This window comes from Astyanax mexicanus, chromosome 19 (genome assembly GCF_023375975.1).
Source record: "Astyanax mexicanus isolate ESR-SI-001 chromosome 19, AstMex3_surface, whole genome shotgun sequence".
Classification (NCBI taxonomy): Eukaryota; Metazoa; Chordata; class Actinopteri; order Characiformes; family Acestrorhamphidae; genus Astyanax; species Astyanax mexicanus.
Window position 1 is genome coordinate 9,157,513 of NC_064426.1, and position 27,307 is coordinate 9,184,819.

General features: G+C 33.4%; 1 protein-coding gene, 2 long non-coding RNA genes, 2 other non-coding genes and 2 gene segments (V, D, J or C); 3 read left to right on the forward strand and 4 right to left on the reverse strand.

The window, feature by feature from the left end:
* Window positions 1-7,304: 7,304 nt before the first annotated feature.
* Window positions 7,305-7,847, reverse strand: LOC111190156 (Ig heavy chain V region-like). The segment is given in 2 exon segments: window positions 7,305-7,672; window positions 7,774-7,847. Coding segments are annotated over 2 exon segments (393 nt in total).
* Window positions 7,848-9,887: 2,040 nt separating this feature from the next.
* LOC125784513 (Ig heavy chain V region 914-like) lies at window positions 9,888-24,528 on the reverse strand. The segment is given in 4 exon segments: window positions 9,888-10,044; window positions 17,740-17,760; window positions 23,831-23,984; window positions 24,516-24,528. Coding segments are annotated over 4 exon segments (345 nt in total).
* On the forward strand, window positions 10,447-15,227 carry LOC125784366 (uncharacterized). The gene is made up of 3 exons (XR_007427145.1): window positions 10,447-10,922; window positions 12,849-12,929; window positions 13,889-15,227. It is a non-coding gene; the product is annotated as an uncharacterized LOC125784366 (long non-coding RNA).
* Window positions 10,810-10,881, reverse strand: trnae-uuc (transfer RNA glutamic acid (anticodon UUC)). Its single transcript has one exon. It is a non-coding gene; the product is annotated as a tRNA-Glu (tRNA).
* On the reverse strand, window positions 20,348-21,496 carry LOC125784369 (uncharacterized). Its single transcript, XR_007427148.1, has 2 exons — window positions 21,444-21,496; window positions 20,348-20,487 (listed from the first exon to the last, which is right to left on the reverse strand). It is a non-coding gene; the product is annotated as an uncharacterized LOC125784369 (long non-coding RNA).
* trnae-uuc (transfer RNA glutamic acid (anticodon UUC)) lies at window positions 22,993-23,064 on the forward strand. The gene has a single exon. It is a non-coding gene; the product is annotated as a tRNA-Glu (tRNA).
* Window positions 24,055-25,815, forward strand: LOC125784514 (uncharacterized). The gene is made up of 2 exons (XM_049468269.1): window positions 24,055-25,060; window positions 25,147-25,815. The coding sequence occupies exons 1-2, from the start codon at window positions 24,743-24,745 to the stop codon at window positions 25,813-25,815; spliced, it is 987 nt and encodes a 328-aa protein (XP_049324226.1). The 5' UTR covers window positions 24,055-24,742.
* The last annotated feature ends 1,492 nt before the right edge of the window (window positions 25,816-27,307 follow it).

The window sequence follows — 27,307 nt, forward strand, 5'->3', positions numbered from 1 at the left end:
ATATTTAATTTCCTAGTTTTATTATATATATTATTTGCTTTTTTCTATTTAAGCTTAAACAAGTCTAGTCTTAACATTTTCATAAATGATAAAAAAGACATGCTATGTTAATTCAAAAACAATATATAAACAGTAACTTGTGTGATCTTATGGACTTCATTTAAATTTAGCTTAAAATGAAGGCTTCTGGGTTTTTGTATGATGGGTGCATTAGTGTGTATCACTGTGTGTGAGTCTCGCACAGTAATACACAGCTGTATCTTCAGTCTGCAGGTTCTGTCCTTGTAATGTTATTGTGTTAGTTCCAGTGTCTCTGGAGATGCTGAACTTGTTTTTCAGTTTATCACTGTAACGTGTGCTCCCATCCATGTAGATATTTCCAATCCACTCCAGAGCTTTTCCTGCAGGTTGTCTGATCCAGGCTGTCCATTCACTTGTAACTGAATATGAAACTTTACAGTTGATGGTCAGACTCTGACCTGGACGAACCATCATGGAACCAGGCTGAGTCAGTTCAATACTGTGAACATCTGTAGATCATAAATACATTTATACATTAAAATATTACAATTTGAAATGAAACATAACAATAATATAAAGTAAAATCTGTTGCTTGATAAATAACTCACAGGATACAGAAACCCACAGGATCAGTAGAGCTGTAGAGAACATGGTTGGTGTTGGAGTTGGATCTGTGGGATCTTCTCTCAGTTCTCAGAGTGTAATAGAGAGTGTATCATCTCCTAAATAGAGGGCAGTTGGTGGGAGTGGTGAGGGGAGCTGGGGGCTTGTATTTACTTATGTAAAGAACTATAGGATGCAAATGTGTAGTGTGTTGACATTATGCATATTTAAATTTTTGTGTATACATATATTCTTGTAAAAGAATTGGGCACTTCGGGTTAAATCACTCATTTTGTTACATTTCTAAGGGAAAATAAAGTTAAATATGGTATTTTCTGTAGGTTATAAAATTTGTTCCATTAGTTTTGCACACAATTTACCACAATTTGTATTTCTTTAATTGTTTGATACATTATGCAAATAAAGAATGAACAAAAATATTACACCCAGGAGGATTCAGCAGACAGGAGTAACACTGTGTTTAACACATAGGGATTCCAGACTGTCATGGAGTGACTGTGTGACTGCGTGAATTTCAGTGCACATTTTCAGTGAAAACTTCCACATTTGACTCGGTGGAGCCGACCAAAATATCTGTTTGTGGAGAGACGTTGTGATCAGAACTAAAATCATTGATTTGTTGTCACATGTTCAGAAGGCCAGGTGTCATGGTGAATTATTCTTTATCTATGTGGTGAACTGCAACCTTTAACCAGCTTTTAGTCCAGCTTTAAGTGATTCTTTTTTCTTGGACAGCAGTGTTACGCTGATCATACACCTAACCAATTTCCAGAGTCAGGATGAAATCACGAGAGTGTGGCTAGAGTCGAGCTGCAGTCGAGCTGCGGTCACGTCTTCTCAATGGTTCAGTTTAAGGAGGTTAGAACTGAAAGTTTTAGTCAGTCTTTTACTCGTCCTGGTGTTCAGATAAAATCAACCGTGTTTAATATTATCACGCAAAAATAGTGATGTAATCAAAGTCAACAACCAATAGAAAAGCTACAGGAAGCAGCAAGGCAAGAATATTTTACATGACTGTTTATAAATGATTTGATAAAGAACACATTGAAAATTACACATTAAAATTTTAACAATCAAAGATTATTTTTAATAAAATAACAGATTAATTACAACACATCATTTCTGCAGGGTTTAATACTATAATGTTTTTGGTGTGTGTGTGTGTGTGTGTGTGTGTGTGTGTGTGTGTGTGTGTGTGTGTGTGGTTTATGTACAGCTGCTTCATCAGTTTTAGTCACTGTGGCTCTCGAGCGCAGTAATAAACAGCAGTATCTTCTGCTCTCAGACTCTTGGACTGTAAGAACTGTGTGCTTGAGGGAACGTCTTCAGTCAGTATGAAGTGATCTTTCATGGAATCTGAATAATCTGCTGAATTTCTACCAGTGTTCATCCGACCAATCCACTCCAGAGCTTGTCCTGGTTTCTGTCGTATCCAGTGCAGGTAGTTGCTGGTCATGCTGTATCCACTTATTATACAGGAGATCTTCACAGTTTCTCCAGGTTTCTTCACCACAGCAGAAGACTGCTCAAGTCTGATCTCAGCATTTATAATATCTGTAAAATAAAACATTTACCAATAAAACTCAATGATGAATGTATTAAAACACTGTCACATAACAATTTATTAATAAATCTATCCTACCTTGTGTTAGTATCAGTATAAAGATGCAGAATTTAGCTATCATCAGCTCCATAATCCAACACTTTAATGGGATTAAAGTTTGTAAATTCAGCTCTGTATTATGTAAAAAGTTAAATAATCATAAGAGAAGAAATGTCCTGCTTTTTATTTGAAGCTCAGAATGAAAATATATATTATTTACATGCCCTTTTCCTCTGTCCAATAGTGTTAGTATATTAATATTAACATCCAGTGGTGTATTTTGCATGAATAAAGAATGTGGTCAGTGATCGCCCCCTATTGTTTAGAGTTCACACACTACTAGAAAAATATATTTCACTGTTTCAGACTCATAAAGATGTTAAAAGGGGGTCACTGGGAGTGATGCCGTAAAAAAAAACACTTTACGGTCCTCTGTAAAACATTTCAGTTATTTCAAACTTTAAACAACCAAATGCATATAAATAAACTTCATTCTTTAAATGGATAACTGTTAAATTAGGAGACGTTTTAACAATGTGTTTTAATGAAATAAAAAGAACTTCCAAATCCCAGGCTCCTTTGCACCAATATCAATTGGTACTAGGCTACATTTTTATGTATATTTTTTATATGTTTATTGTTCTTCATGTTTATTTTTTTTGTTATTATCTAGTTTTATTCTAATAGTTTAATAGTTTGTCTGTTAGTGGAGGATCAATAAAGTAAAATTTTCATTCTACTGTATAAACTGTCTCTTTTAGTGTGGACATGAAAAAATTAACACTTTAAACTTGAATTTAATACATTCTTATCATTTTTTATGGGACTCTTGATTAATTAATTCATTTTAGGTTAAATACTTATTTTAGGTGTCACATGACTCGTTTGTCAATCAATTAATATAATTCCATTATTTTATTAATTCAAATGATAATAAAAACAAAACACTGAAGGCAAATCGTTTCTGATAGGAAGAGTGAAGTTTGTATAAATACTGTACCAGTCAAAAGTTTGGACACATGCTAAATTCAGTGCTTTTTATTATTAAATATGTTCTGCATTGTAGATTAATACCAAACTTATTCAAACTATTAAGAAAAACATATGCATTTATTTAGTAAACAAAAAAGTGGTAAACCATAATATGTTTATATTTTAATTTAGATTTTAGATTTTTCATAGTAGCTCCTCTTGCTTAGATAGAGACAGTTTTGCACATCTTGGCTGGATTGTCTCAGTCAGCTTTATGAGGTAGAGTCACCCGGAATTCAGGCTTTCAGTTAACAGCTGTGCTGAACTCATCAAGAGTTAATTACTTGAATTTCTTGTCTTTTAATGTGTTTGAGAGCATCAATTCTACAGTAGTGAAGAGGTTGAGTTACAGGTATACAGTGAATAGTCCTATTTTAATAATGTTTTAATCCAGATAATGGCAAGAAATATTCAACTAAATAAAGAAAAAAAGTACTTTTACAAATAAGGGGAGTTGATCCTACAAATTTGAAGAACTTTAAAAATATCATTAAGTTCAGTTGCAAAGACCATTAAAAGCGTTATGATGAAACTGGCTCTCATCAGAACCACTTTAAGACTGGCATTAGTGTGGTAGTGTCTAACCAAGCAGTTAAATTAACCATTAACTATCCTGCTTTATAAATATTAGAGCTATTGGAGCATTTATTGTCAGGAGAATAGATATCTAAAACATTACACTTCATAAATATTCTTTACGTTTAATAAAACAAAGAATAAGATGGTGAAGAACTGGCTGATGATTAAAAATGTTCCTGTATAAAGTTTTAGTACATTTAATGCCTCATTTTATTCATAAAATAAAAATATTTTAGGTATTTATGCTATGGGACCACTGGAGCTTTTCAAAATGCAAGAAAACATGTGTTGCATATAGTTTCAATATTTAATTTCCCAGTGATATTATATATTTTTGCTTTTTTCTATTTAAGGATAAACAGATCTAGTCTTAACATTTTCATAAAGGATTAAAACAACATGGTATGTTCATTCAAAAAACAAATATAAATAATGACTTATGTGATCTTATGAAAGTTTTTAAAATCTGCTTAAAATTAAAGCTTCTGGGTTTTTGTATGATGGGTGCATTAGTGTGTATCACTCTGTGTGTATCGTGCGCAGTAATACACAGCTGTATCTTCAGTCTGCAGATTCTGTCCTTGTAATGTTATTGTGTTAGTTCCAGTGTCTCTGGAGATGCTGAACTTGTTTTTCAGTTTATCACTGTAAGCTGTGTTACCATTATGATAGATATTTCCAATCCACTCCAGAGCTTTTCCTGCAGGTTGTCTGATATAACCTGTGCTCCAGCTTGTAACTGAATATGAAACTTTACAGTTGATGGTCAGACTCTGACCTGGACGAACCATCATAGAACCAGGCTGAGTCAGTTCATAACTGTGAACATCTGTAGATCACAAATAATCATAGTAATTAGACACATTAAATTATTACAGTTTGATATTAAAAATAAACATTGTCTATAAAGTAAAATCTGTTGATTAATAAATAACGTACAGGATACAGAAACCCACAGGATCAGTAGAGCTGTAGAGAACATGGTTGGTGTTGGAGTTGGATCTGTGGGATCTTCTCTCAGTTCTCAGAGTGTAATAGAGAGTGTATCATCTCCTAAATAGAGGGCAGTTGGTGGGAGTGGTGGGGGCTTGTATTTGCTTCTGTGGAGGACCAAAAAATGCAAATGTGTAATTGCTGAATTTCTATGGAAAAAAGAGATATATGCAATTTTCTGTACATTTTAGAGCCACAATTAGTACTTTTTTATTTTGTTTGATATATTATGCAAAAACATATTGTGCACTCATCGTCAAATTGAAATGGTTATTTAAAGGTAAATCTATAGGAAGTGCTTTATCAACACTCCACTCTACCGCAGTCTGCAGAAACTGTATGAATCTTTAAGCTGAATGGGATGGATTATTGTTGCACTGTACACTAATTTTATATATGTAGCTCATTAAATATGATCAAGTGTTTTTAAATTTTAATCATTTATTGTTCTGGAAACCTTATAGTAACCGTATAGTAACTTATAGCACTGCAGTCCAAACTACTGTTGCAAACTATCCTGATTGAAGATGAAGGTAGTTTACTTTAAACTTGGGATCAAGGGCATTAGAGCGGGTTTGACATTTATATAAAATATATATATCATTATGCTTATAATATTATAAACATTGTATCAGAATGCTTAGTAAAATTTTCAATGCAGTTTACATAATGTATATAATACGCTATATTCAATTATTATTATTAATATTAATGTTTACAAATGTATTTAAGTATTAAAAGTAAAATGTACAGTGCACTTTATATCAATGCTGTTTGTGTAATATTGCAGATTTTTGAGTATATTTATTATATGTTTATTGTTCTTCGGGTTTAGTTTCATTGTTGTCTAGTTTAATAGCTTAATAGCTTGTCTGTTAGTAGAGGATTTAAAAAGAAAGAACTTCATTCTTCTGTATAAACTGCCTCTTTTAATGTGGATATATCAGTAAAACTCATGATTCTTAAATGTAATATCCTGATGATTTTTCTGATAAGACTCTTGATTAAATTAACTTATTTTATGTGGTAGACTCACTTAAGGTGTCACATGATTCTTGGTTTGTCACATGTTTAATATAATGTTGTTATTTTATATATTGAAATGATAATAAAAACAAAACACTGAAGGCAAACGATTTCTGATAAGTTTGGAAACACGTTAAACCCAGTATTAATTCATTATCAAAATGTTCTGCATTGTAGATTAATATTAAAGTTATACATATGAAGAAAACATAAATTGATTTATTTAGTAAACAAAAAAAGTGTTAAACAAACCAGAATATGTTTTATATTTTAGATTTTTTAAAGTAGCTCCTCTTGTTCAGATGATCAGTTTTGCACATCTCTGCTGGATTTTCTCAGTCAGCTTTATGAGGTAGAGTCACCTGGAATTCAGGCTTTCAGTTAACAGCTGTGCTGAACTCATCAAGAGTTAATTACTTGAATTTCTTGTCTCTTAATGTGTTTAAGAGCATCAGTTGTAAAGTAGTGAAGAGGTAGAGTTACAGGTATACAGTGAATAGTGAATATTTGAATAATGTTCTAATCCAGATTATGGCAAGAAAAAATATTTGAAATGAAGGTGAGTTGATCTGACAATTTTCAAAAACTTTAAAAATATCATCAAGCTCAGTCGCAAATCAAAAACAACCATCAGAAATTTTATGATTAAACTGGCTCTTATCAGGACCGCTTTATGAAAGAAAGAGCAAGGGTTTTCTCTTTTGTACGGGATAAATTAATCAGAGTAACCAGCCTCAGAAACTGCAAGTTAACAGCTTAACCCCAGATAAGAGCATCTAAATATTTCACAGAGTATTTTGGTTTGTTTAACACTTTTCATTTATTACATGATTCCTTGTGTTTATAGTGTGGATGACTTCAGTATTCATTTACAATGTAGGAAAAAAATAAAAACATTAAATGAAAATGTGTGTCTAAACTTATGACTTGTACTGTATAATTTTTTAAGCTTTTGAGCTGATGTTGAATGGTGTTGTTGCAGTGGGTAGCTACTGTATATCCAACAGGTCAAAACAAGCTCAAATATAAGTGCATGCTGTTCTCTGATTGGAGTTCTTATTTTATATGTTTTGTACACATGAACCAAAGGGAATGAGAGATTTTATATATTGTAATGAAGTAAAAAGTTAAAAGTAAAAACATTAATTGATTTTATTTAGCTTATTAAGGTCTATAACTAAAAATCTATGTTTATGTTTTTGGTTTACTCCCTGGTTTTGTCTGTATTTGGTACATTTCCACATTTTACTGCCTTCTAATTTCTTTACCATCTGATTATAGTTGCATTGCCATGCTTCACTGATTATTATTTTTTATTATTAAATGATTTTAAAAGTTTCAATTTACATCAGTGAGTGTGTTGTGATTTTTTATACACAGTAAATGAGAGATTTTCTAGTTTAAATTATGCTGCTAGACTCCACCCTCCCTCTGTTTATCATCAGCCTCTAGTTTTTGTACAGCTGTCTGTATGAGTTCCACCACAGTGAGCTTCTCTAGCACAGTAATACACTGCAGTATCTTCAGGCTTCAGTTGAGTCATGTGCAGGTAGAAGTTGGAGCTGTCCTTGGATGCTGTGAATCTGCCCTGCACTGCCTGGGCTGAGCTTTTATAAGAATCAGTATAATAATAAATAATCCATTCCAGTCCTTTACCAGGAGCCTGTCTGATCCAGTACATGCTAGTGCCCCCCACACTGAATCCACTGCAGCTACAGGTGAGTTTGTGGGATCCTCCTGGAGCCACTGCTACTGACTGTTCAGACTGTGTGAGAACAACCTGAGAGTGAACACCTGAACACAGACACAGAGAAATCATTAATAAAGCACGTTAAATATGGTTAGTTCAGTTATTGTATTAATATGATTTCTTATTGAGAGAGATACACACTCACATTCTGCAATCAGCAGCAGCAGTAAAGAGCTGAGGAACATGATGTGTGTGTGAAACTGTTCAGATCAGAGTCCAGACTGTCTCTCTTTTACTCTACATTTATACAGAAGAGCTTCAGTAACAGTTTTGCATAAGAAGTCAGTGATGTATTGTGTTCTGTTAATGCATTGACTTTAGGCTTTGAGTGAATTAGACTGCTTGATTTTGTGAGTGAATGGTTCCCCCTACTGGAGAATCAATTAAACTAATGGGAATGTTCTCTCTATTGCTCAGAGTGATGAGTATTTGGATACTCTCCTATTGGATATACTTTGCACATTGAGTTCAGTTGGTATCATGGTACACTGACCAACCATAAGATTAAAACCACTTATAGGTGAATTAAATTAAAAAAACATTAATTATATGATTAAATGGCATCTGTAAAGAGGTGAGACATACAGTATAAAGCAGCAGCAAGTGAACAATCAGTTATCAAAGCTGATGTGATGGAAGCAGGAAAAAATAGGCTAATAAAAGAATATGAGTGTCATTAATAAGTGGTCAAAATATCTGCAGAACAACTGCAGGTCTTGTGGGGAGGTTCCTGCTATTCAAAGAGCATTAACAACCTGAGAACTGTCAAAATGGGTGCTATCTGTCTTTAAAACATTTATATACATGGTGAAGTGCAGGACTGGTGCTGACTCTCTGTCTAAAGCAGCTGAGGAAGGTCACTGAGCTGCTTTCACCACATAGTTTCTACGCCACTATATCTAAATATGCACACTTATTTATAAGGAACATTTTATATGCACATGGAGAAACATGTTTGTTGAAATAACCTTTATTAATTTATTGATAAGCTGTTTTTGGCTTTAAAGTTTAAGTTTAACTACCAACAGGAGGAGAGTTAAGAATGAAGAAAAATAAACATATCTGTTATTTATAAGTTATTGTATTTGCTGGGTTGGCTGCCATCCATGTCTTCATTCAATGGGGGGACTATTGTGTGATTATTTTTCCTTTATTTTTCACTTGGAAAACTGGAATTTAGCCGTTTTAAAAGACCTCCATCTTGCATCTAACCCAAAGCATTCCTACATGTTTTTTTTTATTCTGCCAGATCCTTTAAAATAACTGATAAAAGAACTGCTGCTAAAGCAACTTTGTCTAAATACAACCCAACGCCTTTAAACGTTTTAAGGAGTCCATGCCTCAATGGGTCAGATGTGTTTTGTCAGCAAGAGGTAAGACCTACGCAATATTAAACAGGTGTTTTTACTGTACTGTATTTGGATCATTTACTTGTTTTTACTCGTTACATTAGGAGGCTTGAAAAGGCCCTGAAATATAGAGATTTCTTATAGTTTTAGTCACAAACTAAATTTATAGACTTAAAATAATCAAAGACTTAAAAGACTTAAAATGTTCCTGTATAAATTCTAAGTACTCCTGCTGCCTTATTTGTGTATAGGAAAATTCCCCTCTTCACATGTTTCAACTTAAAAAAGCTGAGGCCGAATCATGTGTATTTATTTTTCTAAGACAACCCTGGAGCTTTAAATGAAGTTTATCAGTGGCAGTTTATATATATATATATTTTTTTTTCTCCAAAGCTACATATATATATATATATATATATATATATATATATATATATATATATATATATATATATATATATATATATATATGTGTGTGTATGTAGCTTTGGAGAAAATAAGAGACCACAAAAGCAGTGTGTAAGACTGGTGGAGGAGAGCATGCCAAGATGCATGAAAACTGTGTTTAAAAACTTTAAGGTTATTGCACCAAATATTGATTTCTAAACTCTTAAACCTTTATGAATAAGATTTTTTTAAATTAAGATTTTTTCTTAATCTTTTTTGTTATTTCAATCATTGCCATTTTCTGCTAATAAATGCTCTAAATTACAATATTTTTATTTGGAATTTAGAAGAAATGTTAACTGTAGTTTATAGAATAAAACAGTAATGTTCATTTTACTCAAACATATACCTAAAAATAGCAAAATCAGATTCAGGAACTGAAGTGGTCTATTAATTTTTTCCAGGGCTGTATATTGTTTTAGCTTGAATTTGAACTACCTTAGGTTTTTGTATGATGGGTGCATTAGTTTGTATCACTCTGTGTGCGTCTTGCGCAGTAATACACAGCTGTATCTTCAGTCTGCAGATTCTGTCCTTGTAATGTTATTGTGTTAGTTCCAGTGTCTCTGGAGATGCTGAACTTGTTTTTCAGTTTATCACTGTAAGCTGTGCTACCATCGCTATAGATGTGTCAGAGAGATAATAAGAGGCACAATCCATCAAACTTTTTGACAGGTGACCTTTGACCTTTGCTAGGTGCCTTTTTTGACCCCTCCCCCACACCACGTGCCTCTTATTTCTGGAATGTGACCTTTGACCCCTCAGATCACCCTATGATGACATCTGTTAGTAATTATGTTTTCATTCATCTGTAATTACCTTTGACCTTTGCCATGTGCCCTTTGACCCCTCCCACACCCCGTGCCTCCTTTTCTGGAATGTGACATTTGACCCCTCAGATCACCCTATGATGCTGTCAGTTAGTAATTATGTTTTCAATCATCTGTAATTACCATTGACCCCTCAGATCCCCTGACCCTTGAACTCTCTTAATTCTTTTTCTGATATCAATGACCACGAGTCTCCGGTAATTATTAACTGGTGGCGTGTAATTACCCCTGCCATTCGTCATTCATGTTTTGGATATGAGGTAATTTAAACCATGGTGACACACCGCCCCGCCCATCCCTCCGCCCTTCCTGCCCCATCCCCACCTCTTCCCGTCCCGCCCAGCCCCGCCCCCATCATTATTCAGATTGTCCTGATTGGTCAAAAAAAATATTCCCGCCAAAAGTATTGACCAATAAGGTTGTTATTCCTATGGAGCAATCACAGCAAGCCTACGAGTGAAATGTGTATTTAAGAGATAGGGGTTAGCGAGATGTGTGAAGGACCGAGAGAACGGAGCAATGGCTTGTGTTTCTGAGGTTGCTGAAAACCAAAGCTTCCCATACCGGGATTCGAACCCGGACCGTCTGGATGAAAGCCAGAAATCCTACGCGTTAGACCATATGGGAGGATCTGTAGAAGAAGAGCACGATGACGAGAATCTAAAAAGGTACCGAACAATGGAGAGCATTCCTGAACCAATCGCTCAAGGATCAAGTCTGGCGTTTGTCAGATGGAACTTACTTCGGATATGTTTTTCTTAAGGATATATATAGCGTTGCTATGTACGTCGGAAAAACGGATAGATACGATGATGCCTCAGCTCGTTTTACTTTGAACCATATAGAATGGTTTAGCTTCAGAAGACACTGCTCTGTTTTTAATGCCTACGTCAATTACAGAAATACAGAATGCAGCCCATTTTTTCAGGAGAACATGAATTTAATTTGGAAACCTCTGAATACAGGAAAGTCTAGGCGTTTTAATCTCGCGCCGGTTATGACAAGCCTCGGATGTAATGTAAGCCTCAGTGTCATTCAAGATTTAAAATGCTATGCAATTGAAAATGACCTGCACTCGCCCGATTTCCAGGTTGTTTTTAATTCAGAAGACTTCAAAAGAATGAATCGTGTCTACTTTGCAATAATTGACAGTTTGTTCTATATGAACAAATAGATTTTCTGATTATTGTCAAACATACAAAACCAACATTATTTATATTCTTAAACATTAAACTTTTAGGTACCACTTTATAATAAGACTACCTTTATAAAGGGTTTATAAATGGTTTACAATTAGTTTATTAATGGTTACTAATTAGGTTGTAAATGCCTTAAAAACCATTAATAATCAGTTATAACACATACGTAGAAAGGGCAACAATGACCTGTTGTTTGCCAAATAGTGAACCCACAGCCATCTATATTGTTAAATTTCAGATCTTTTCAGATACTCACTTACTTTGTCTTCTCCATCTAACTCAACTTGCTTCTCCATCTCCATATCCTCCATCAGTCAACATCAGTTTAACCATTTAACTCCCAAGTTTAATCATTCCACCACTAACTCTTTTAGTCATTTATAATAATGTGGTGTATATTATCATATGAAATAATACAATTGACATCTAAGGGCTAAGCAATAATTACCCCTTACCTTGACATTTTCAGCATACTATCTGAAATCATCCTTGGGGTTGTCACAGATATTGATATAATGTTGCCAGGCGCTAATGTTCAAAGAACATGAAAGTGCTGTTCCTTAAGGTTGAGTGGCATCTTCTTTAGGACAGCATTCCAGATGTAACCTTCCTTTACTGGTTTGCTGCAGGCAATTTCACAGCAAGTAATTACTGCAGCTCCCAGCATGTAGTTTTCCATTTTGCTTTTGCCGATCAAGATTTTCAAATTGTAGATGAGTATTTGTTAATGAGTTACAAACACATATAACCAGTAAACAGGAGCCTTATTGTAAAGTGTAAAACACGTCACTATTTATTAATGAGTTACAAACACTTATAACCAGTAAACAGGAGCCTTATTGTAAAGTGTAAAACACGTCACTATTTATTAATGAGTTACAAACACTTATAACCAGTAAACAGGAGCCTTATTGTAAAGTGTAAAACACGTCACTATTTATTATTGAGTTACAAACACTTATAACCAGTAAACAGGAGCCTTATTGTAAAGTGTAAAACACTTCACTATTTATTATTGAGTTACAAACACTTATAACCAGTAAACAGGAGCCTTATTGTAAAGTGTAAAACACGTCACTATTTATTAATGAGTTACAAACACTTATAACCAGTAAACAGGAGCCTTATTGTAAAGTGTAAAACACGTCACTATTTATTAATGAGTTACAAACACTTATAACCAGTAAACAGGAGCCTTATTGTAAAGTGTAAAACACGTCACTATTTATTAATGAGTTACAAACACTTATAACCAGTAAACAGGAGCCTTATTGTAAAGTGTAAAACACGTCACTATTTATTAATGAGTTACAAATGTAAGTGATATTTAAGACTACTTTTCTACGTAATATATGAAATATGTAGTATATACATTCATCTTTTATTTTATTTTAGGATCAGAATGTTTCATTGTTGAAACTGTGACAGACTGTGATGCTGTGACAGACGAAAGTGTGCTATATCATACATTTCAAAGTAAGTTTTTATTAATTTTTGATTAAAAATAATTATTTAATTTCAAACGTGATGATTTGATTCCTTCAATATGAAACTCAAATTTTATATATTTATATTTACTGATGTAGTAATTTAATTTACTTTCTAAAAAGTTACATGATACATTTAAGTAAACTACCGTAACAGTTGTTTTTAACAAACTTTGCTAAAAATGTACAAAAGTATATTTGGAAATAAGTATTTTAGAAGTATACTGAATTACATTAAACTGAAAGTCTATTTAAAATACACTATATTGTACTTTTTAAAAAGTATGATCGAATTTCACTTTCAAACATTTGATGAAAGCATAATATTAATGTACTTTTAATATATTTTAAGTAATTGCATAAATCTATTAGCATATTTACAGCATACTTAGAAACTTCTCAATATGTTTTAAGTATAGTATATATTTTATATATTAAGTAAGTATATATTTTTTTTTCACCAGGGTAAGTAGCCTCATTTCATGACATTTCATGTGGTTCATTCACACCTTGACTATTTTTGTCAAAAAATATTAGAAAATATATTTTTTTGATTTATCATTTCTCAGTTTTTTTTTGTTACGACACATAGAATGTACAGTATACAGGTGTAAAATGTTTCATTTTGTTTCTTTTTTTGCTGATGCTTATGCTTTTTTGCTCTTTTTCTCTATGTGTGTGTATAAGTGTGAGTGAACACTCACTAAAAGATGTGTGCACATTATTGCTGCAAGATTGTTAAGCATCCAGCTCTGCAGATGTAAAGAAAAGCATGAACATAACCAGTTAACAAAGATATGGAGCAACAAATACACCAGAGTATGTTAAAGACGCTCTCTAGAATAGCACTGTAAATAAACCCTGCTACAAGTACAGGACAGTATTGAATAACAGTGGTCACTGTGATTATCAGAATTATGCTAACTGCTTTTCTCTTTGCCTGATTAGCCTCGTCTCTCTCCTTCCCTTTCTGACCTGGACCTGGATGCTTCAGTGCCCTGACTACAGATAAACAGCAGAATAGTTTAATAATGAGGAAAACTGACCAAAGTGGCAGGACAGTACAAATAAAGATGTTATTGACATTTAAGGGAATGAACATACAGATTATACAATAGCCAAGAACTCCCATCCATGCAGCAGCAGAACATGCCAGCCTGTATCTCAGGGTCTTGTACTTCAGGAAAGTGACAGGATGGACCACCGCCATGTAACGCTCCACACAGATCAAACAGAGAAACAGAGGACGGGCGCAGATAAATACTCCCCCATAAAAACTACTAATGGTGTAAATTCTAAACAGACAAAACTAAGAACGTAGAATAAACAGCGTATGCAGATGAACATCTCGTTAACAGTCAGATTGAGGCCGAAAAACTCAGACACAACCGCACTTCCTTTTCTCATCAAAATAAGCCATAAGACGTAGGAATTGATAGGTAAACCCACAATGAAATTGATTGCATAACCTGGAATGTACATAGGGTCTGTATATCCTGCCCAAGGATTCCTGCTTGTAGCATTTCTAAACAGGTTTGAGATGGGTGTGCTGGAAAGCCCATCAGAGACGTTCATCTTCAGAGTGCACACCCCTTCTCACAATAAAATATGAAATCTGAAATAAATTACACAAAGAAAATTATATAAGGGCCAAATATAATGAAACAAACAGCCTGTTTTCTTTATCAGAACAAATTCATTGTATAGTGTTTTTTTGTGCATAGATCTAGATCAACATAGATCTAAAGTGTTCAGTTGATATAGTCATGATAAATTTCATAACTACCATAGTAAACCATAGTAATGATAGTACAGTTAAAAAGTGATCTCAACTTTCAGTCATAAACAGAATGCAGGATACCACAAGAAGAATACATTAGTATATTAATTTAATGGACTGACTAATTATCAATTCACATTAGTTTAAACATTATTAATCATTATATTTTAACTTAATTAAATTCTAAATTCATTATAATTTACAGCATTCTTAAGCCTAAATTGTACAAATTAGTGTTGTGTAAAATGTCTTAACTAGTATTATTTAACAATGTTCATTACTGTCATAAGTACTGTGATGCATCCTTCCTGTAAATTGTTTCTGAGTTCAGCATTGTTGAGAACTGCACCCTTAAAATGATCAGTGTATTGTTCTGAGAACAGCAACATCTTTATCTGATACACAGATGCTCTTCTTTGTCATCAGTTTCAACTTAAAGTGATGTTTATTTGATGGGGTAGGATTTGGTGGTCTACTAGGTTTTGTATAGTTATTAGGGTTTCTCTATAATATTAAATCAATAAAATCTAATTAAATCCAAGCTCAAATGTTACACAATAAATGGTAAATAAATTGATTCTTATGAGTTTTTCTACTACTGTAAATATGCCATTTTAAATACAACAGCATTAATATACAATAACCTTTTTTCAAATCATTATGTATATATTTTACTTTAAAGTAAGTAAACGTCAGAAGATATTCCATAATAAAAATATATATATTTCTTAATGCATACGTACTGTATAGGCAGAAAAACTTTAGATCCATAAGTAGTCAAGAAAAGCAGACATCTGGCTAATTTACCATAAAAGGCATCTGTTTGAGTGTGTGTGTGTGTGTGTGTGTGACTTTATTTAATTTATGACATGTGATTTTTCATGCATTTAAATGTATGCTAAGCTAATGTCAGTAAGGTAAATGCCAGTAATGTTTGACATGAAGGGTAGCAGTTTTATGTAGCATACATCAATGTAAATTCAATAAATATTGACTAAATGCAATACAAAAATTCAAACAAAAAAAACTTTTCATGTGATGTAAACTACATCCAACATCAACAAAAATAAAATCTACAGCCAGAGTTATGTGGTTATGTGACAGTCCTTTCAGTTATAGGCAGTTCAGTTATAAGCATTAATATACTGTATGACGTGTACTATTTTAATGGTAGCAGTATAACATGGTAGAGTTATATGTTAATCCCTGGTTTAACACTAGAATGACAAAGACAGTAATTTGATTAATTATTTACACAAGAAACCACCTGTATAAGTGGATGGGTTACTTTTATTGTATTAGATTATTTTTTGCATTGTTATGGAATTTTTACTACAGAACACAATAAGTGCACATGAACAGCTTCTCTTTTTAATGCTATTTCAGTGTCTGACCGCTGCTATTGTTCACCTCAGAAACAGCTCAGAATCATGCTTTCATTTACTAAACACAGTAAATGTAAAACTGTATATAAACAGTACATAATCACTTTTTTTTTTACACAAATACCAATGTTTAAACTCTCTCTCACATTATTTATGTTTCACTTAGAAATGACATAAACAAGGTGTAATAAGTTTCTTCAATGTATTAGAATTAGTCTACTCTTTAAGTAAATGTAAGTAATAAAGAAAATAAAAAATAAGAAAAATAAGAAACAAACACTCAAATATATTTCACCTCAATTAAGTGGGTACATAATTAGCAATAACAATAAGTAAATGATCAATATTGTTTTCAATCTGTAGAGTTATATTAGTAACTTTCACATGTATAAATAAGTAATTAGTATAAATATATAAATATTATATTATAAAGAAATAATAAAATATTATTAGTATAAGTAGTATGATTTTTATTTGTACAAGATTTTAAAATGAGGCCAGTTCAACAGCCTGATCTTTAATCTTATGTTGTGTTCAGTACAAATGCAAAACAAAAGAAACATGTAAATAAATTACAAACCAAATACAAATGTGTGAAAAAGGTCACCTGTCAGAGACAATGCATGAGTTTAAATTAATATTGTAAAGGAGATTAGGGGAGTAAGATATTCAACTTTGTTAATGTATAAATAAATGAAAGAAAGACAATTGTTATTATTTAACATTAACCTTTACTAAAAAAATTTGCTTGAGTACAATATATGGTTACAAATGAATATTAGCAGGATACAAAATACTACAATAGTAATCTTTTAAGAACTGCAAACTTGAAGCAGAATTGCGAAAACTAGAGCTACAGCAAATCTCTAGCTACATTCAAACTGCTTAAAATATTAGAAAATATTTTTTCTGATTTAACATTTCTCTGATTTTTTGTTGTAACACATAGACTATTATGAAAGCCCATTCCCGCCACCTAAAAAATGAAAAATAATCCAACACAATCTTGTATTATTATTAAGTAAACCGCTATCTAAATATTTTGAAATACTAAGTCATTATTTTGAGATAGTAAGTCATTATATTGAGATAGTATCTCAATATAATGACTTAGTATTTCAAAATATTTAGATAGCGGTTTACTTAATAATAATACAAGATTGTGTTGGATTATTTTTCATTTTTTAGGTGGCGGGAATGGGCTTTCATAATAGTCTATGTGTTACAACAAAAAATCAGAGAAATGTTAAATCAGAAAAAATATTTTCTAATATTTTAAGCAGTTTGAATGTAGCTAGAGATTTGCTGTAGCTCTAGTTTTCGCAATTCTGCTTCAAGTTTGCAGTTCTTAAAAGATTACTATTGTAGTATTTTGTATCCTGCTAATATTCATTTGTAACCATATATTGTACTCAAGCAAATTTTTTTAGTAAAGGTTAATGTTAAATAATAACAATTGTCTTTCTTTCATTTATTTATACATTAACAAAGTTGAATATCTTACTCCCCTAATCTCCTTTACAATATTAATTTAAACTCATGCATTGTCTCTGACAGGTGACCTTTTTCACACATTTGTATTTGGTTTGTAATTTATTTACATGTTTCTTTTGTTTTGCATTTGTACTGAACACAACATAAGATTAAAGATCAGGCTGTTGAACTGGCCTCATTTTAAAATCTTGTACAAATAAAAATCATACTACTTATACTAATAATATTTTATTATTTCTTTATAATATAATATTTATATATTTATACTAATTACTTATTTATACATGTGAAAGTTACTAATATAACTCTACAGATTGAAAACAATATTGATCATTTACTTATTGTTATTGCTAATTATGTACCCACTTAATTGAGGTGAAATATATTTGAGTGTTTGTTTCTTATTTTTCTTATTTTTTATTTTCTTTATTACTTACATTTACTTAAAGAGTAGACTAATTCTAAAACATTGAAGAAACTTATTACACCTTGTTTATGTCATTTCTAAGTGAAACATAAATAATGTGAGAGAGAGTTTAAACATTGGTATTTGTGTAAAAAAAAAGTGATTATGTACTGTTTATATACAGTTTTACATTTACTGTGTTTAGTAAATGAAAGCATGATTCTGAGCTGTTTCTGAGGTGAACAATAGCAGCGGTCAGACACTGAAATAGCATTAAAAAGAGAAGCTGTTCATGTGCACTTATTGTGTTCTGTAGTAAAAATTCCATAACAATGCAAAAAATAATCTAATACAATAAAAGTAACCCATCCACTTATACAGGTGGTTTCTTGTGTAAATAATTAATCAAATTACTGTCTTTGTCATTCTAGTGTTAAACCAGGGATTAACATATAACTCTACCATGTTATACTGCTACCATTAAAATAGTACACGTCATACAGTATATTAATGCTTATAACTGAACTGCCTATAACTGAAAGGACTGTCACATAACCACATAACTCTGGCTGTAGATTTTATTTTTGTTGATGTTGGATGTAGTTTACATCACATGAAAAGTTTTTTTTGTTTGAATTTTTGTATTGCATTTAGTCAATATTTATTGAATTTACATTGATGTATGCTACATAAAACTGCTACCCTTCATGTCAAACATTACTGGCATTTACCTTACTGACATTAGCTTAGCATACATTTAAATGCATGAAAAATCACATGTCATAAATTAAATAAAGTCACACACACACACACACACACACTCAAACAGATGCCTTTTATGGTAAATTAGCCAGATGTCTGCTTTTCTTGACTACTTATGGATCTAAAGTTTTTCTGCCTATACAGTACGTATGCATTAAGAAATATATATATTTTTATTATGGAATATCTTCTGACGTTTACTTACTTTAAAGTAAAATATATACATAATGATTTGAAAAAAGGTTATTGTATATTAATGCTGTTGTATTTAAAATGGCATATTTACAGTAGTAGAAAAACTCATAAGAATCAATTTATTTACCATTTATTGTGTAACATTTGAGCTTGGATTTAATTAGATTTTATTGATTTAATATTATAGAGAAACCCTAATAACTATACAAAACCTAGTAGACCACCAAATCCTACCCCATCAAATAAACATCACTTTAAGTTGAAACTGATGACAAAGAAGAGCATCTGTGTATCAGATAAAGATGTTGCTGTTCTCAGAACAATACACTGATCATTTTAAGGGTGCAGTTCTCAACAATGCTGAACTCAGAAACAATTTACAGGAAGGATGCATCACAGTACTTATGACAGTAATGAACATTGTTAAATAATACTAGTTAAGACATTTTACACAACACTAATTTGTACAATTTAGGCTTAAGAATGCTGTAAATTATAATGAATTTAGAATTTAATTAAGTTAAAATATAATGATTAATAATGTTTAAACTAATGTGAATTGATAATTAGTCAGTCCATTAAATTAATATACTAATGTATTCTTCTTGTGGTATCCTGCATTCTGTTTATGACTGAAAGGTGAGATCACTTTTTAACTGTACTATCATTACTATGGTTTACTATGGTAGTTATGATATTTATCATGACTATATCAACTGAACACGTTAGATCTATGTTGATCTAGATCTATGCACAAAAAAAAACACTATACAATGAATTTGTTCTGATAAAGAAAACAGACTGTTTGTTTCATTATATTTGGCCCTTATATAATTTTCTTTGTGTAATTTATTTCAGATTTCATATTTTATCGTGAGAAGGGGTGTGCACTCTGAAGATGAACGTCTCTGATGGGCTTTCCAGCACACCCATCTCAAACCTGTTTAGAAATGCTACAAGCAGGAATCCTTGGGGCAGGATATACAGACCCTATGTACATTCCAGGTTATGCAATCAATTTCATTGTGGGTTTACCTATCAATTCCTACGTCTTGTGGCTTATTTTGATGAGAAAAGGAAGTGCGGTTGTGTCTGAGTTTTCGGCCTCAATCTGACTGTTAACGAGATGTTCATCTGCATACGCTGTTTATTCTACGTTCTTAGTTTTGTCTGTTTAGAATTTACACCATTAGTAGTTTTTATGGGGGAGTATTTATCTGCGCCCGTCCTCTGTTTCTCTGTTTGATCTGTGTGGAGCGTTACATGGCGGTGGTCCATCCTGTCACTTTCCTGAAGTACAAGCCCCTGAGATACAGGCTGGCATGTTCTGCTGCTGCATGGATGGGAGTTCTTGGCTATTGTATAATCTGTATGTTCATTCCCTTAAATGTCAATAACATCTTTATTTATACTGTCCTGCCACTTTGGTCAGTTTTCCTCATTATTAAACTATTCTGCTGTTTAGCTGTAGTCAGGGCACTGAAGCATCCAGGTCCAGGTCAGAAAGGGAAGGAGAGAGACGAGGCTAATCAGGCAAAGAGAAAAGCAGTTAGCATAATTCTGATAATCACAGTGACCACTGTTATTCAATACTGTCCTGTACTTGTAGCAGGGTTTATTTACAGTGCTATTCTAGAGAGCGTCTTTAACATACTCTGGTGTATTTGTTGCTCCATATCTTTGTTAACTGGTTATGTTCAAGCTTTTCTTTACATCTGCAGAGCTGGATGCTTAACAATCTTGCAGCAATAATGTGCACACATCTTTTAGTGAGTGTTCACTCACACTTATACACACACATAGAGAAAAAGAGCAAAAAAAGCATAAGCATCAGCAAAAAAGAAACAAAATGAAACATTTTACACCTGTATACTGTACATTCTATGTGTCGTAACAAAAAAACTGAGAAATGATAAATCAAAAAAATATATTTTCTAATATTGTTGACAAAAATAGTCAAGGTGTGAATGAACCACATGAAATGTCATGAAATGAGGCTACTTACCCTGGTGAAAAAAAAATATATACTTACTTAATATATAAAATATATACTATACTTAAAACATATTGAGAAGTTTCTAAGTATGCTGTAAATATGCTAATAGATTTATGCAATTACTTAAAATATATTAAAAGTAAATTAATATTATGCTTTCATCAAAAGTTTGAAAGTGAAATTCGATCATACTTTTTAAAAAGTACAATATAGTGTATTTTAAATAGACTTTCAGTTTAATGTAATTCAGTATACTTCTAAAATACTTATTTCCAAATATACTTTTGTACATTTTTAGCAAAGTTTGTTAAAAACAACTGTTACAGTAGTTTACTTAAATGTATCATGTAACTTTTTAGAAAGTAAATTAAATTACTACATCAGTAAATATAAATATATAAAATTTGAGTTTCATATTGAAGGAATCAAATCATCACGTTTGAAATTAAATAATTATTTTTAATCAAAAATTAATAAAAACTTACTTTGAAATGGATGATATAGCACACTTTCGTCTGTCACAGCATCACAGTCTGTCAGAGTTTCAACAATGAAACATTCTGATCCTAAAATAAAATAAAAGATGAATGTATATACTACATATTTCATATATTATGTAGAAAAGTAGTCTTAAATATCACTTACATTTGTAACTCATTAATAAATAGTGACGTGTTTTACACTTTACAATAAGGCTCCTGTTTAGTGGTTATAAGTGTTTGTAACTCATTAACAAATACTCATCTACAATTTGAAAATCTTGATCGGCAAAAGCAAAATGGAAAACTACATGCTGGGAGCTGCAGTAATTACTTGCAGTGAAATTGCCTGCAGCAAACCAGTAAAGGAAGTTACATCTGGAATGCTGTCCTAAAGAAGATGCCACTCAACCTTAAGGATCACAACAGCACTTTCATGTTCTTTGAACATTAGCGCCTGGCAACATTATATCAATATCTGTGACAACCCCAAGGATGATTTCAGATAGTATGCTGAAAATGTCAAGGTAAGGGATAATTATTGCTTAGCCCTTAGATGTCAATTTTATTATTTCATATGATAATATACACCACATTATTATAAATGACTAAAAGAGTTAGTGGTGGAATGATTAAACTTGGGAGTTAAATGGTTAAACTGATGTTGACTGATGGAGGATATGGAGATGGAGAAGCAAGTTGAGTTAGATGGAGAAGACAAAGTAAGTGAGTATCTGAAAAGATCTGAAATTTAACAATATAGATGGCTGTGGGTTCACTATTTGGCAAACAACAGGTCATTGTTGCCCTTTCTACGTATGTGTTATAACTGATTATTAATGGTTTTTAAGGCATTTACAACCTAATTAGTAACCATTAATAAACTAATTGTAAACCATTTATAAACCCTTTATAAAGGTAGTCTTATTATAAAGTGGTACCTAAAAGTTTAATGTTTAAGAATATAATTAATGTTGGTTTTGTATGTTTGACAATAATCAGAAAATCTATTTGTTCATATAGAACAAACTGTCAATTATTGCAAAGTAGACACGATTCATTCTTTTGAAGTCTTCTGAATTAAAAAACAACCTGGAAATTGCGCGAGTGCAGGTCATTTTCAATTGCATAGCATTTTAAATCTTGAATGACACTGAGGCTTACATTACATCCGAGGCTTGTCATAACCAGCGCGAGATTAAAACGCCTAGACTTTCCTGTATTCAGAGGTTTCCAAATTAAATTCATGTTCTCCTGAAAAAATGGGCTGCATTCTGTATTTCTGTAATTGACGTAGGCATTAAAAACAGAGCAGTGTCTTCTGAAGCTAAACCATTCTATATGGTTCAAAGTAAAACGAGCTGAGGCATCATCGTATCTAACCGTTTTTCCGACGTACATAGCAACACTATATATATCCTTAAGAAAAACATATCCGAAGTAAGTTCCATCTGACAAACGCCAGACTTGATCCTTGAGCGACTGGTTCAGGAATGCTCTCCATTGTTCGGTACCTTTTTAGATTCTCGTCATCGTGCTCTTCTTCTACAGATCCTCCCATATGGTCTAACGCGTAGGATTTCTGGCTTTCATCCAGACGGTCCGGGTTCGAATCCCGGTATGGGAAGCTTTGGTTTTCAGCAACCTCAGAAACACAAGCCATTGCTCCGTTCTCTCGGTCCTTCACACATCTCGCTAACCCCTATCTCTTAAATACACATTTCACTCGTAGGCTTGCTGTGATTGCTCCATAGGAATAACAACCTTATTGGTCAATACTTTTGGCGGGAATATTTTTTTTGACCAATCAGGACAATCTGAATAATGATGGGGGCGGGGCTGGGCGGGACGGGAAGAGGTGGGGATGGGGCAGGAAGGGCGGAGGGATGGGCGGGGCGGTGTGTCACCATGGTTTAAATTACCTCATATCCAAAACATGAATGACGAATGGCAGGGGTAATTACACGCCACCAGTTAATAATTACCGGAGACTCGTGGTCATTGATATCAGAAAAATAATTAAGAGAGTTCAAGGGTCAGGGGATCTGAGGGGTCAATGGTAATTACAGATGATTGAAAACATAATTACTAACTGACAGCATCATAGGGTGATCTGAGGGGTCAAATGTCACATTCCAGAAAAGGAGGCACGGGGTGTGGGAGGGGTCAAAGGGCACATGGCAAAGGTCAAAGGTAATTACAGATGAATGAAAACATAATTACTAACAGATGTCATCATAGGGTGATCTGAGGGGTCAAAGGTCACATTCCAGAAATAAGAGGCACGTGGTGTGGGGGAGGGGTCAAAAAAGGCACCTAGCAAAGGTCAAAGGTCACCTGTCAAAAAGTTTGATGGATTGTGCCTCTTATTATCTCTCTTGTGTCCAATCCACTCCAGAGCTTTTCCTGCAGGCTGTCGAATCCAACCCGTCACATAGCTGCTATCAGTAATTAAGTAACCAGACACTTTACAGCTGATGCTCAGAGATGCTCCTGGTTTTAACATCTCTGAACTTGGCTGTGTCAGAGCAACATCACATTCAACATCTGTGGAAAAAAGCAGACAAGATTAAAGGCATCAATATTACTATTTATAGGATAAACAAGCAGTAGCTATTACAGTTTTTCTCAATTGCTAAAACACTAAACCCGGTTGTCTGAACCAAATGCTCAGTGCCCTGAACCCATTTATTGAAATGGTCAATCTTTTGGCAGAACCTTAAGCACTTTTCACCTAGTTAGACACTTGCAACAACAACTTGCAAACATATTTTCACCCACTAAAACACATTTGGCACTCTGATGCACTTGGGCTGCATAATGTTAAGCACAGCTGGCAAAAGGGAAATTCAATGAAAGCACAGGTGTTTCAACTTAAACACTGCAACTCAAAATTGATAACACATGTGACTAATGAGGTGAAGACACCAATATAAGCCAGTCCATGGGGCCCTGTTTGTTGAAGTCTCACTATGGACAGAAACAATCAGAGAGGCAGAGTAAGAGTAAGAGGTGGAAGAGGTGGAAGAGGAGGAAGGGGAGGTATGAGACGAAGAACAAATATTTCAGATGAAATACGGGCAACTGTCATAGACCATGTTCTTGTCCACGGGTTGACAATGAGGGAAGCGGGACTTCGAGTTCAGCCCAACCTAAGCAGATTCACTGTGTCCACCATAGTCCGAAGATTCAGAGAAGAGAACACGTAATTGCTTTTTTTCATTTTGTACATTTGTGCAGTATGACTCAATAAAAAGGTGTTTCATTACACTCATTTTCCAATATACTTGTAGGCCTCGTACTACATGTATTTTTTTGTAATTGCATGTTCTTTTTGTAGAATTACCAGATTGCCACATCAGGGAGGGAGGCCATCTATGTTGTCCCCACGCCAAGAGACCCTCATTGTTGACATGGTCCGTCAGAACAATTCAGTCAAACTCTGTGAAATACAGCAGAAGATCATTGACGACCATGTTGATTTTGAAGGCATCACCAGTATCAGCATTTCCACCATTGATCGTGTCCTAAAACGCAACAGGATGCGGATGAAGCAACTGTACAGAGTACCCTTTGAGCGCAACTCAGAAAGGGTCAAGGAGCAAAGATTCCACTATGTACAGGTAGGTGTTCAATACTGCTGTCTACTCTACAGCATAAGGTTGTCTTATGCTGTACAGCTTACAAAGCTATATGTATTTTCCCATAGAGAGTGTTTCAACTGGATTCCTCAGAACAACCACATGAATATATTTATATGGATGAAGCTGGGTTCAATCTGACCAAAAGGAGGAGGAGAGGCCGGAATGTGATTGGCCAACGAGCCATTGTTACAGTTCCTGGCCAGCGTGGTGGCAATGTCACTTTATGTGCTGCAATCAGCAATCATGGTGTTCTCCACCATCATGCCACATTGGGGCCATACAACACTCAACACCTCCTGACATTTTTAAGTGATCTTCGGGATATTGTGTTAGGGTTTCAGCAGCAGGATCATGAACAGACAGAGCATCCTGTCTATGTCATTGTGTGGGATAATGTGAGTTTTCACCATGCCGTGCAGGTCAGAGAGTGGTTCACTAGAAACCAAGAATTCCTGAATGTTTTCCTACCACCATACTCCCCTTTCCTCAATCCAACAGAGGAGTTCTTCTCTGCATGGCGCTGGAAGGTTTATGACCGACAATCCTACACCAGGGAAAATCTCTTGCAGGCCATGGAACTGGCCTGTAATGATATAGGTGTGGATGCATGCCAAGCGTGGATCCGGCACACTAGAAGTTATTACCCACGCTGCCTGGCAAGGGAGAATGTGGCCTGTGATGTAGATGAAGTCCTGTGGCCTGACCCAGCACATCGACATGATGTTATAGAGTAGATATTGTATGCACTTTTGTTGTAAAGTTTATATATATATATATATATAAACTTTACAACAAAAGTATATATTATTTTAGGACTACACAGGCTAAACAAGAATTTTGTTTTGAAAATGCATTTTTGTGAACAATAAAGGTTATTTCTAAACACTTAATGATCTGATCGTTTTGTTTTCCTTTTTTCTATGTTGTGTGTAATGACTGCTCAGTAGTGTTTTCATTTTGATTGACTCGGGGTCTGATCTGACAGCATTGTTTGCTTTTGAGCGCTGTTTGAACTGTTTTGAGGTGATAGTTTGGTTTTGCAGGAAGAGTCAGATGTTTTGTGAATGTAGTTTGAAAATTGAGTTATGAATTTACAGTTTAGCAACATGGAGGGACAATTTCAAGAAATGTGTCTTAGCAATTGAGAAAAACTGTATACTGGTGACTAGTTACCAAACTATAAACTAGGATATTAATTTACAGAGAATTTAATGTTCTATAAAGAGACTCACAGGAAGCTGCTGTGGTCAGAATTAGCAGAAGTGTGTAGAACATGGCTGTCTGTTGTGTGTGTGTGTGTGTGTGTGTGGACCCTGCTGAAGAGATGAAGATGCTAAGATGTTAAAATCAAGGATTTTCCCTTTATACAGACAGGAGGACTGAGTCACTTTGCATAAAAGGCAGACAGATATGATTAAAAAGGACACCATCTGTACCTTGTCTGAATTTTACATCCATCAGTAAAACAAATGCCTTATAGGGCTATTAGTAATACATGTATTGTTTTAAAATCAATTAATTTTCACAGCTTTTGCATAAAACATGTATAATAAGTATTTGGGATGGTAAAATTGGGTCACAGTCCAAATTCATGATCTGACCTTGATTCAACCCAACTATCAGTTTGACTTACTGTCAAAAAATTAAGACATCCCAAGAAAACCTTTGTCTTTTAAAACATATTTAATCACATGGACTTTGTTAATGAAATATTCACATATAACATATAATAAAATGTTAAATGTTAATGTTACCATTTAAAAAAGTTTGTTCCTTGTAATTAAAAAGTTATGCCCTAGAAATAACCTAAATTAGACATTTATCAGCATCCGACTGGGAGAAGGATTTTCCTAGTCCTCCATGCAGAATTCTTTCAGCTGTGTAATGTTTAATGGGTTTCTTGCAGTTCTTGCATAAATATTTTAAGTCTATCACTAAAAGAGACAATGATATTTATATTTATTTTTATTTGTATCAATTAATCACTTTCAGTATTCTAAATATGTTGTGAAAAAGAACCCTTATTTTAGATCATATATCCCTCTTAAGAACAGTGAATGTTAACCAATTTGTGCAGAAATCCAAAAATACTCTCAAAGAGTTCACATACTTTTTCTTGCAAATGTATGTCTAATGTAAATTCTTGGTGCAATTGCTTCAGTTTGTTCAGTTTGTGTGTGTGTGTGTGTGTGTGTGTGTGTGTGTGTGTGTGTGTGTGTGTGTGTG